This window comes from Notamacropus eugenii, chromosome 5 (assembly GCF_028372415.1).
Source record: "Notamacropus eugenii isolate mMacEug1 chromosome 5, mMacEug1.pri_v2, whole genome shotgun sequence".
Taxonomy (NCBI): Eukaryota; Metazoa; Chordata; class Mammalia; order Diprotodontia; family Macropodidae; genus Notamacropus; species Notamacropus eugenii.
This window is the reverse complement of record NC_092876.1, coordinates 374,383,722-374,396,174: the sequence shown is the minus strand read 5'-3', so window position 1 is coordinate 374,396,174 and position 12,453 is coordinate 374,383,722. Positions and strand designations below refer to the sequence as shown.

At 36.0% G+C, this 12,453-nt stretch overlaps 1 protein-coding gene across 1 annotated transcript in view; it reads right to left on the bottom strand.

The window, feature by feature from the left end:
* Positions 1-1,209: 1,209 nt before the first annotated feature.
* CLTRN (collectrin, amino acid transport regulator) overlaps positions 1,210-12,453 on the bottom strand; it is a 70,038-nt gene continuing 58,794 nt past the window's right edge. Inside the window, exon 6 of the mRNA XM_072614299.1 lies at positions 1,210-2,450. Within this exon, the coding sequence (XP_072470400.1) occupies positions 2,294-2,450 (157 nt within the window). The 3' untranslated portion in view covers positions 1,210-2,293. The remainder of the gene's footprint in view (positions 2,451-12,453) is intronic.

Genomic DNA, 12,453 nt, shown 5'->3' with positions numbered 1-12,453 from the left:
TAATCCCATTCTATCTTCCTCTTTCTCCCCTGTTCATTCCTCTCTCACCCTTTAATTTTATTTTTTTAGGTATCATTCCTTCGTATTCAACTCATACCTGTGTCCTCTGTCTAGACATACTCTTTCTAACTGCCCTAATGATGAGAAAGTTCTTATGAGTTACAAGTATCATTTTCCCATGTAGTAAGGTAAACAGTTTAACCTTACTAAGTCCCTTATGATTTCTCTTTCCTGTTTACTTTTTCATGATTCTCTTGAGAATTTGAAAGTCAAATTTTCTATTCAGCTCTGGTCTTTTCATCAGGAATGCTTGAAAGTCTTCTATCTCACAGAATGTCCTTTTTTTTTTTTCTGAAGAACTATGCTCAGTTTTGCTGGATAGGTGATTCTTGGTTGTAATCCTAACTCCTTGCCTACAGGCCTCACTTCTACTCCAGTATCTAACAGGGCTGAGACATACATTTTCCTCAGATAACTGATGGTAGTAATAGTAGGAAATAAATTAGGTTGCTGACAGTGGGATACTAAACAGCTTTTTTTATATTCCTATTAGTAAATAATAATAGCTAACATTTATATTGTGCTTCAAGATTTGCAAAGTCCTATGTTATATATTAACATAGATGTATATATGTTGATTCATTTGTTCCTCACAACAACCCTGTGAGGTAAATGTTATTATCTCAATTTTACAGATGAGGAAATCAAGGCATAGAAAGTTTAAGTGATTTGCCAGGTTCATACAGCAAAATTGTCTGAAACAGGACACAAATTCAGGTCTTCCTGACTTGAAGTGTAGCTCTCTATACCCTGGGATACCTAGCTATACCAATGCTTAAATAGTTATGACGATTGTAAGAATGAATATTAAAGGGGGAGCTAGGTGGTGTAGTGGATAGAGCACCAGCCTTGGAGACAGGAGAACCTCACTTCAAATCTGGCCCCAGACACTTACTGTGTGACTCTGAGCAAGTCACTTAAGCCTAATTACCTAAAAAAAAAAATGAAAACTAAAGAAATTCTACCAAGTCTACCAAGAAAAGATGGTCTAGAAATCACTAGATTTCTTTACCCAAGAACGTTCAAAGATGTTGAACTTGTGACTCGAACTGATGGTTAAAGACAAGAATATTTGGACCCAGGATCTAATAGTTCATTAGTTAAGATGAAACAGACATCCAGCTCTGGGCTCACATAAGCAAAGAGATATAACTTTTATCATTTTTATTGAATGGGGTACGTCCATGTTAGAAACTTACAAATTGCAAAAAAATTAGTCAAATAGTAGAAATGGCATGATGAAATGAACTTCATATTCAAAACATATATTAGGAAGTGTTTATATGCTAAGACAATCAAACTCCTCTCTCTATCTCATCCACACCCATTTTTATCAAGCATATATAAAAGAAAAGATTTTATATCTTCCTCATCTACCTATTTGCAGTAGACAAAAGGGCAACATTAAAATACCTACTTAAAGCAAAACCAGAAACATTTTAGCCAGTATAATCAGTTTTCAACTATGACATGTCTTCAGTATTCTCCATTTCTATAATACAAACTGGAGTTTGGAGAACTGGAGAACTGGAGTCAGAAGAACACAGTTTGACAGTTGAACAAGTTCCTAGATGTCCTATCCAACTCTTTCACCTTACAGATGAGGAAAAGAAAACCTAGAGAGGGACTTACGTAGTAATCCAGGCAATCAATACCAATAGTAGGGATGTGCTGAAGCCTGCTCAAACTGTTTTACCAGAGCTGATTGTTAAATTTTCAGGCACAGCATTTACATCTTGTAAATACGCAAATGCTACAAATCAAAGCCTGATTTATTGGTTTTTTTCAATAGTATAGGTGTAAGAAAGTGATAAAGAAAAAGTTAATAAGGCAGATCAAACTCAAAAGTATGTCATGTGTTCAATTTTTTTGAGGAGCTAGTTGTTAAAAGTGCCACCACATCCCTGTCCTGATCTTCTAAAAAATAGGAAGAATGAGAAAACAATTGACATTTTAAAATCAATAACTAAATATATCATATGAATATTCATAAATCTTGTATTCTCAGGAAAATATTTTACAATAGTTTCCTTAATTAATGCCCTAAGATTAAAATTACCTTTATCAACTACTTTTAGAGTCAATTTCTTCTTCACTTGTTCTGGTCATCCAAATTTCTTATTAAAGAAGATGCATAGTCAAAAAAACAACCACAACCCTCTCATTTCTTGATATTTTTAGATGGTCAACAGCAAAACTAAGTTTCTTTAGGGCAATAGGAGGGAACTGCTTCTCATAGCGGTGTGAGTTTATCATCATCTGCTGCAAAGGCTCTGTTAATATGTCCTTCCTTGGAATCCAGAGTATCACAGGGAATACCATTTTCTATTGTCACCATTGTTTCATATTTGTCTTCAACATCACTTGTTTCTTTCAACGCTTTGCTTTTCCTAAAAGTACATGAAAAGACTCAGATGAAATTCATATTAAGCTTGATTGATCATAGTGTTTTCCATGCACCTTTGAAATGGTCAAATTTTGGTGCTAGGATCACTAATAAATATATATAATAAATAAATAATATACATATAAATAATAAAATCATTAGGCACTAAGATTAATAAAATCAAAATTAAGTGAGTTGCCTAATTCTAGACCTATGGAGCTAATTTATCTCTTTACCGTAGTAATGAATAAACCCTAAACAAGAGAACAATGAGGTTTCATCATGTTATTCAGTCTTTTCAGTTGTATCTGACTCTTTATGATCCCATTTTGGGGTTTTCTTGGCAGGATTTGAACTTGGATCTTCCTGTCTCCAGGTCTCATATTCTATTCCCTGAATCACCTAGCTGCTTCCATGTGTGTAACCAGGGAATTCCTAAAACCCTGAGTCAGCATCTTTTCTGACTAATAAAATTATCATTATTAATATAGGTATATGTGCAAAACTTGTAAGAATTACATGATTAGTGGCATATGAAAAGAACACTGAATTGGAAATGGTCATTTATTCACTGAAATTCACTGAATTTTACTATGAATCTTCCCTAGACCTCATTATGATAATAGGTACAATGGAGAAGGTATATACAACATTGAGTCCTTTGTCCCTCTCTTCAGGAAATTTTATGCTTTACCAGAGGCAAAAATAAAAAATAAAAACAGTGGAGGTGGTAACATATATGAAATTCAGTCATTAACAAGTATCTACATGAATGTGGTTATAAACAGTACAATGATTCTCTTGACTCCCTAAAAGACTTTTTGGAAAAGCACCATGTTAGGCAGACAGTAGGTGCTCAATAAATACTTGCTAATTAAATGGTTAAATATAGTCCCAGAACTGAACATTGAGGGGAAATGTACCCTTATCATAGGGTGAGCAAGGGTACTCCAGGCTTGGCAGAAACATCAGGCAATGAGTTGGCATATGTTATATCTACTTCTCCAGTGAGGGGGGTGTATAAAATAAAAATAATAACAACAATAGCTAGAATTTATATGGCACTTTAAGGTTTCAAAGTGCTTTGCAAATATTATCTCATTTTATTCTCACAAACAACCTGAGAAATAAGTGACATTATTATTCCCATTTCATAGAATAGGAAACTGAGGCAGATAACAGTTATAAGTGACTTGGCCAGGGTCTCACAGCTATTAAGCATCTGAGACCAAATTTGAGCTCAAATCTTTCTGGTTCCAAGCCCAGAACTCTATCCACTGTACGGAATTGGAATGAATTGTTTGAACTAAAGTGAATTGGAATATCTTCAAGAGCTGTACCCATATTACATTCCCTGGGAAGTTAAAAAAAAAAAAAGCAACAATATTATAGAACTATCACAGTTCATTATTTACAGTAGAATATAATAAAAGGAAACCACACTCCATTTTGTTATCTTTAATTTCACAGGTGACAGAAGATTTTCTAAAGAGAAATCAGTACCCTCAGCCTATTATACTCAATATTTGTAGCTGATAAAATACCTATAGCATACAGTGATGATGAGTTTAATAGGAAAAGGAGGGAAATCTTATGCCTGTTCTGCTGAAATGATTCAATTCTGGACCTTCAACTCTAGGCTGTCCCTTTGACTTGATAAATAAAATTTAAGGCAGCCAAATCTATCCTAAAGATATGTGTGTGAAATCTGTCTCACAGAGATACCTCATCTCTTCATTACTCAATTAAGTTCAGTGACAAATAGTTATCAAGCACCTGTTTTCAAGGCTACTAGAGATACAAAGATACTAGTAAAATAATTCCTGCCCTATTGAGCTTGGAAATGTAACATAGACACAAATTTCTAAAGCATAAGAAAAAATGAGTAAAAAAAGGTAAAAACACTGGGGATAGAGGGGCCAGAGAAGGCTTTGAAGAGGAGGTGGAGCTATGCCCTGAGAAAGATGAGGATACTAAGAGGCAGAGATTGAGCCCCTGATTATCAAGCATGGCTGTAAATGCTCAGAGATGTAAGATGGAGTGTTAATCTTTGGGAAAAGGTAGTAGTGGTGGTTATTGTAGTAACAGTAGTTGTAGTTGCAGTAGTGGTGGAGGTGCTGGTGGTTGATGGTGGTGGTAGTAGTATGTGGTGGTAGTAGTGGTGGTGGTGAAAGTAGTGGTGGTAGTAATAATAGTAGTGGTGGTGGTGATGGTGATGGTGGTAGTGGTAGTAGTATGTGGTGGTGGTGGTGGTGATGGTGGTAGTGCTAGTAGTATGGTGGTGGCAGCAGTGGTGGTAGTAATAGTAATAGTAGTGGTGGTAGCAGTAGTATGTGGTGGTAGTGGTGGCAGCAGTGGTGATAGTAGCAATAGTAGTAGTAGTGGTGGTAGTGATGGTGGTGGTGGTAGTGGTAGTAGTATATGGTGATAGTGGTGGTGGTAGTGGTAGTGGTGGTAGTAGTAATAGTAGTAGTGGTGGTGGTAGTGGTGGTAATGATGTTGGTAGCACTAGTAATAAGAGTAGTAGTAGTATGATGGTGGTAGTGGTTAGTGACAGCAATAGAAGTAGTAGTCCAATATTATTAGAACCTAGTTTGTGGAGGGTAATCATATGAAATAAATCTAGAAAAGTAAGTGGAAGACAAATTATATGAGTCCTTAAGTTTCTGTTTATACCTTGTCCTATAGCAATGAGGAGACATTGAAAGAAGAGTTCCTGGGGGGATAGAAAGGCTGGGGGTGGGATGCCATGGCCACACATGTGATCTACACAATCAATAAGCATGTCTTATGTCCACTACATGCCAGCACTATGCTGTCTCTGCTGTTCAGGGCCTCACAGTCTAATGATGGAGAGAACATGAAAATAACTATGTCCAAACAAAATGTATACAGGATAAGTCAGAGATAATCAATAGAGGGAAAGCATTAAGGGGGATCAGGAAATGCTTTCTGTAGAAGATGGGATTTTAGCTGGTATTTAAAGGAAGCCAGGATAAGGGAGAACATTCCAGGCATGAGGAACAGCCAGACAGAAAATATCTGGAAATGGAGCATCTTATGCATGGAAGAGCAAAGAGTATCACAAAGTAGGTTTGGGGATTGAGGTGGAAGAGGAGGAAGTACAGGAGAAAGGTAGATTGGAGTAAGGTGTAAGAAGATTAGAAATGTAAGAGGGGGCTAGGTTGGGAATGGCTAGGAATGTCCAACAAATTTTATATTAGATCCTGGAGGTGATAGGGAACTACTGGAGTTTTATTGAATAGCGAATGACATGGTCAGATCTGCACTTTAGGAAAATTAATTTGACAGTTCAGTTGAGGATGAACTGGACTGAAAAGATATTTAAAACAGGCAGACCCACTGATAGGCTATTGCAATAATTCCAGTGTGAGAGGATAAGGACCTGCACCATGATGATGGCAGGGTCAGAGGAGAGAAGGAGGAATATATGAGAGATATCATAAAGGTAAACTTGATTGGAGTTGGCAATAGTTTGGATATGGGATAAGCAAGAATGAGGAATCAAAGATATCTTTAGGATGATTATGTGGGAAATTGTGTGGAAGAGGAATTAAAGGAAGAGAAATACTTGAAGCAGGAAGATCAACTAGTAATCTACTATAATTGTTCTTATAATAAGTGAGGGTGTCCTATGTGAGCGAAGCTAACATAAGAGATGCGGTGGGATTAGAGTCAATAAGGATTTACAAGTGGATAGATGTGGAAAATGAGGGAACAAGAAGAGTCAGAAATGATACAAAGGTGATGTGGATGGCTGAGAATGGTGATGTCCTTAACAGAAATAGGGAAGCTTAAAGGAAATTATCAGATCATCATGGATTATGATTGTGATTTAAGTATCTAATCGCTGACATTTATATAACAGTGCTTTGAAATCGTAAAGTCCATTTTATATGTTGTCTCATTTGATCCTTACATTCCCTTTTGAGGGAAGAAGGATCTGAGTTCAAATCCAGCCTCAGAGACTTACTAGCTGTGTGACACTGGGCAAGTCACTCAAACCTGTTTCCCTCAGTTTTTTCATCTGTAAAATGAGCTGGAGAAGGAAATTCTTTGCCAAGAAAACCCCAAGAAGGGGTCACAAAGTTGGACACAACTGAAATGACTCAACAACAACAACAAAAGGATTCTACAGATAAGGAAATTGACAATCAGGGAGTTTGTGCAGCTAGGAATAATAGAGTCAATATTCAAAATAGGTCATGTGATCATGGATTTAGGTCTTGAAGGCATCTTAAAGATCCTCTAGTCCAATTCTCCTGTTTTACACAGAAGGAAACAGACTCTAAGAGACAGTGATTTGCCCAAGGTCATGTAGTCGTTAATGATAGAGGAAGGATTTGTGCTTTGACTCATCAATTGTTTTTTTCTACTATACCACATTTAGAATCAGGTCTTCTGGCACTAAATCTAGGACTCTCATGTAAAAAGTCCTGGATTTGGAATCAAATTAGATCCCAGCTCTGTCACTTATTATCTGTGTGACATTGGGCAAGTCACTTTACCTTTTATAGCCTCAGTTTCCTCATCAGTAAAACGAAAAGACTGGACTAAAATGGTCTCTGAATGATTCTATATGTATGAAATTTGAAAAGTAGTAAGTTTCCAAGTATTAGAAATCTCTCTCTTCTTCCTCAGTCCTGCCCCTCACAAAAAGGAGAGACTCTTAAGGAAATGGAAAATGATGAGGTATGAAATAAGACAGTAACAATAAACTGCTCATCTTTAGATAAAAGTAATCTCGTTATCGAAAAGAAAAGATACTGAGGGAAATTACTGAAACTATTGATTCAGCTGAAGCAGTGTCAGCAGTAATTATACCCACATTGTTCTTTTTTTAATCTTTAGATACAGTTGTTCAAAGTCTAAGAAATTGCTGTGTACCACACAGTGCACCAAACTTAGGGCCATTTGAAATGATAAAAAGCTCAAAGGTTATCTCATAGTAAGACAGTCCTCTGCCATATCTCAGAGCACATGCTATCATAAACTGACTCATTCACTGGCTATGCATTACTCTTAATAAGAATAATAAAACTCAATTATATTTCTGGAGTCATTCTGATTGTTTTCCTAAGAGGTTTTTTCTTTCTAAAAATAAAAGTGAGTGTGAATTAGTTGCCCTCTTCTAGAGTGGTGTGCAAATTACTTGGGACAGGAAAGAATTTTTATATCTCTTCATTTTGTGACAGCAATAGAAATGATCAGATGTGTGTTTTTCCTATTGACACCAGGTTGACACAAAATGTTTGACTTTGACCACATGAAACCAGACTGTGTTGGTTTCTCCATCTTTAGTTAATCGTCAGTTAAGTTCCAGATTTCCAGTCATACACTTGTTTCATTGCTCTCTTTTCTTACGACTTTAATTCTGCGATTTTTAAGAACGAGTATTACTCCAGGGAAATGTGCCAAAGTTGAAGCTCTTCAAAAGCACAATTAAAAACCATTATAATAATAAAAGAGCATATTTCAAGGACCAAGGACTTCAAATGCTGATCAGAATCAGCAACTATGGGGAGAAATCTTCATTTTTCCCCCTTGTAACAGAAATAAAGATGCTCCAAAAACTTGGGAATTTACATGATTGAAAATGTTTAGGCTATAATTAAAGCTAAATTTTAAAAAGTAGACTGTTTGTCAAATACCTCATGTTCTAAAAGTATGATTTCATATTGAAGAACTAAAGAACATGTAACAAAATGTCGTGGACTAGAAGCATATTGTATCTATTATAGAATCCCTCTTTTTCTTCAGGACTCAGCTCAAGAAGCACCTTCTGCAGGAAGCCTTTCCTGGTTCTTTCCCCAGCCCCCACCACAAACTGCCCTGTATTTAACTGTTTTGTGTTTATTCTCTTTATTGTTGCTTTTGTTGTTCATCCTTCCTTCTCAGGAGGACCATATTTACACTATATACACTTATTTATGCCCTTGCTGTTTTCCATTAGCTCTTTCAAGTAGAGATTATTTCCTTCTTTGTATTGTGGAAATATATTTAAAACCTTTTCAGCATATCTTAAAATGTTAAGAAATAATATTTTCTTCCAGAGTTCTTTCCAAAATTATTAGGAAAGCTTCTTGGAACATTGGGTCAGGACAAAAGGAAGGGGGGAACCTCTTTCATTGGGTTAATGGATTGAATAGTAACCAGAAATTGAACAGAGTACCTTTTGTATAGACAAGATCACTGCCTTTCCTACTTCTGAAGAGATAAGATTATTGAGTCATTTAAAGGCAATATCCTCCAGAGAGATTAGGCCAGGGTTCACCACTGGGGAAGTAAATTTTTCCACTCAATGGGAAATCCTGATAAAGATCTCTGGAGGAACTCCGTTGATTCCTCCAGAAAAATAGTCCAAGAGGAATGGCATCACAATTTGGTTGCTCAACAAATTCGAGAATATATATTTAAGACCTCTTTTCCTTGTCCACAATTTGTTTAAATGTTTTCACTTTCTTTCTTCCATTCTTCCTTCCTTCCTTTCATTTTGTTTTTTGCTCCCATCAAATGACTAATATAGAAATATGTTTTACACTATTGCACATGTATCAGATTGCTTACTGACTCAAGCAGGGGGAGGAAATAGAGGGAGAAACAGAATTTGGAGCTCAAAACTTAAAAAAATCGCAAATGTTAAAAAATTGTTTTTACATGTAATTAGGAAAAAATAAAATATTACTTTAAAAAAGATTTCTTTAAATGTTCCTTGAAATCTTGAGGCAGAGAGCTATTTATGTCAAAGGATATGGAGGACTTTGTCATCTCAAATGTGTTCACTGGATATGGAAAGATACCGAGGGAGTATTTGATTCCTGGGAAATCTGGAAGGATCCAAATGACAACACTTGCAAATTCAGGGAAAGAATACCTCTTTTTCACAATCATTTGAATTAGTTTTCTGAGTGATCCCAAATTGACCAAAGAAGAGTAGGTCACTTCTTTCATGTAGCCTGATCACTTACCATCATTTATCTACATTCAGTGAATATATTGTCATAGCATAGAAATGGTACCCTCACTTAGGGGCTTAATATTTCAAGATAAAAATGGAAAAAGTGGGGAGTCTAAAGGAAAACAATGAAAATGATGAACATATTGGAAAATAAAATTTATGGAAAATAAAATGAAAGGAAACAGGAAAATAGTTTATAGAATTATATTTAGAAAAGGGAGGGATACATGAATGTAAAAGAAAGACCTATGTTGTTGAATGAGGGATTAGGTGAGGTATAAGGAAGAACTTGGTATTTCTTTCACTAAACTTTTATCTGACTGAGATGACCCCTTAGGTGCCTACTTGCCTGGGCAAGGGACTGCATGAATTATAGATAGATCTCTTCCAGTCCTATGACTTTTAGGTTCTATACTTACCCAATTTTCAATGTTATCTACTATACTAAATTAGACTATTTAACTTCTATTTAATTTTCTGCTTTTTGTATTGGTACCTTTTGCATTCCCTTACCACTTGGAGGAGAGGGGTAAAAGGTGACTGACAGATTCTCCTTGGAGAAACAAAGAAAGAAATTTTTGGATTCCATTTTTATCATGGATCCAAAGACTATAAGAAACATGGACAGAAGGCCCACTGGACAAGAAGTACAAATGGGTTGGAATTTGCACAGAGGGAGAGCCCACAAGGATTATATCATAGATAGATGGAAAATAATGAAATATCACTTGAAGAAAAGGTATTCCTTGATAGAAACCATGAAAGTACATATGACTAAAACAACAGTAAATCAATTTATCTCCAGGGTTTTGTCATAAATTTTCTTACTACATTTGCTAATTATTGAGGAACTTTATGTTCGAACAGGAGAGTTGCCATCTGCTTTTTGTATTTGAACCTTCTGTGATTTTGTAATGCAAGTTTGTGACACTACATTCACTTCTCCTGGGAAACAGACAATGATGCTACAAATACAATTATTATCTTCTGGCAGGATATTCCCTGAGGAGGAGGAAAGATTTTATTTCTATACAAGTATCTGGGAAACAACAACTAGAAACTGATAAAAAGGATAAGGATTGATTTTTTAAAAAATTTCAAATAATTTTTTCATAAGCTTTTCCAGATATTAATCCATATTAAAATAAGTATGAGTTAATAGCAAATCTCATAATTAAACCACCTATAAATCTGGACCCTATTCATTATTTCAAGCCAAATTATCTTATATTCTTTTGGCATATGTTAGGTATATATCTGCGTATAGCTGGGGTCCAATTAATGTGAATAACAAATCTGGTGAAGTGGTTGCATTATTTGAATTCACAGTCCATCTCTGGAATCATTGACCATATTTTACCTTTTATAACTTCAAATAGTGTGAATGGAATACATATGACTACTTTATAGGATTCATTATTGCACTAATGTATATACTATGTATATATTGTTTTCTCCAACAGAATATAAGCTCCTTGAGAGCAGGAACTGTTTTACCACTGTTGCTGTTCAGTTGTTTCAGTTGTGTCTGACTCTTTGTGACCCCATTTGGGGTTTTCTTGGTTTGCTATTTCCTTCTCCAACTGGTTTTACAGATGAAGAAACTGAGGCAAACAGGGTTAAATGACTTGCTCAGCTGGTGTCAGGCCAGATTTGAATTCAGATCTTCCTGACTCTAGGCCCAGCACTCTATCCACTGTACCAGCTAGCTAACCCTGTTCTACTATTACTGTCTTTCTATTCTCAGCACTTGGCACAGTATTTGGCACAAAGTAATATAACATAATAAATATTTGTTGGTTAATTTATTGATTAATAAGTGGTATATTTGTGGTGAGGTTTGACTGGACAAAAATAAGTGAAGTCAGAGGATTATTCTATAATATAGAGTTAAAGGTTTATTCAGTATAATATGGGTTAGCATCAGTGAAATATGATCAGTCAGCATTTTTTAAAAAGCAATTTTATTTGAAGCTACACAGAACTGGAGTTAAGAAGGTCATAGATAAGGCATGATGGGAAAAGAAGATGGACAAGTTATGTCATGACGATGAGACTCAACAGTGAATAGCTAATGTGCTCCACTGGCATCCTTGAGATGCTGGGCAAAACTGAGGAAGGCTTCTCTTGATGAATTTATGGAAGAATATGGACAATAGTAGCACCCATGTTCAGGCATTAAAAGGCTGTGAACTACATTGTTGGAGGGAACATCTACATCTATGAAATTACAGATATGTTTGAGTATTGTTATTTAGGGAGATAAAAGGTTAATCTTAAAGTCAGGAAGACTGGGTTCTTCAAGATATGCTTCTCTCTCTCTCTCTCTTTCTCTCTCTCTCTCTCTCTCTCTCTCTCTCTCTCTCTCTCTCTCACACACACACACACACACACACACACACTCACACAAAACTACGTAACTATGGGCAAGTCATTCACCAATCAGTATTCCCAGACATCTCTCTAAGACCAAAAGATATCATGCACAAGGACCAAAAAAATGTTATTTGAACCTCCAATAAAGTCCAACTCTGATGCCTCCTCATGGCAAGGAGAAGACCTTAGATTCCTGAAAGTGTATACAAGCAGAGCAAGGTTCTGGCTGATAATGCTACACTATAAAAGCTTTTAGTGGAAGTATGATTTTGGGCTGTATACCTGTCACTCATGGACCAGGCTAGCTGAATTTTGAGAGCTCTGAGGGGTACATTTGGTTAGTAGGCATGATGGGGATGATGATTCAGTAAAGAAGACTAGGAAGTCAGACAAGTAGAAAAGCCAGGAGAGAACAATGTCACAAAAGCCTAGAGAAGAGAAAACATCCAGGAGGAGATGGTGGTGCACAGGGTAAAAGGTTGAGTGAGGTCAAGAAGGACCTTAGATTGAGAAAAGATCATGAAATTTGGCAATAAAGAAAGCAATGGTAACCTTGGAGATAGCAGCTTCAGGTGAATGATGACGTACCTGTCATATCCCCCATGGAACTACATATTCCATGAAAGCAGAAACCAGATTTTACCTAAATTTA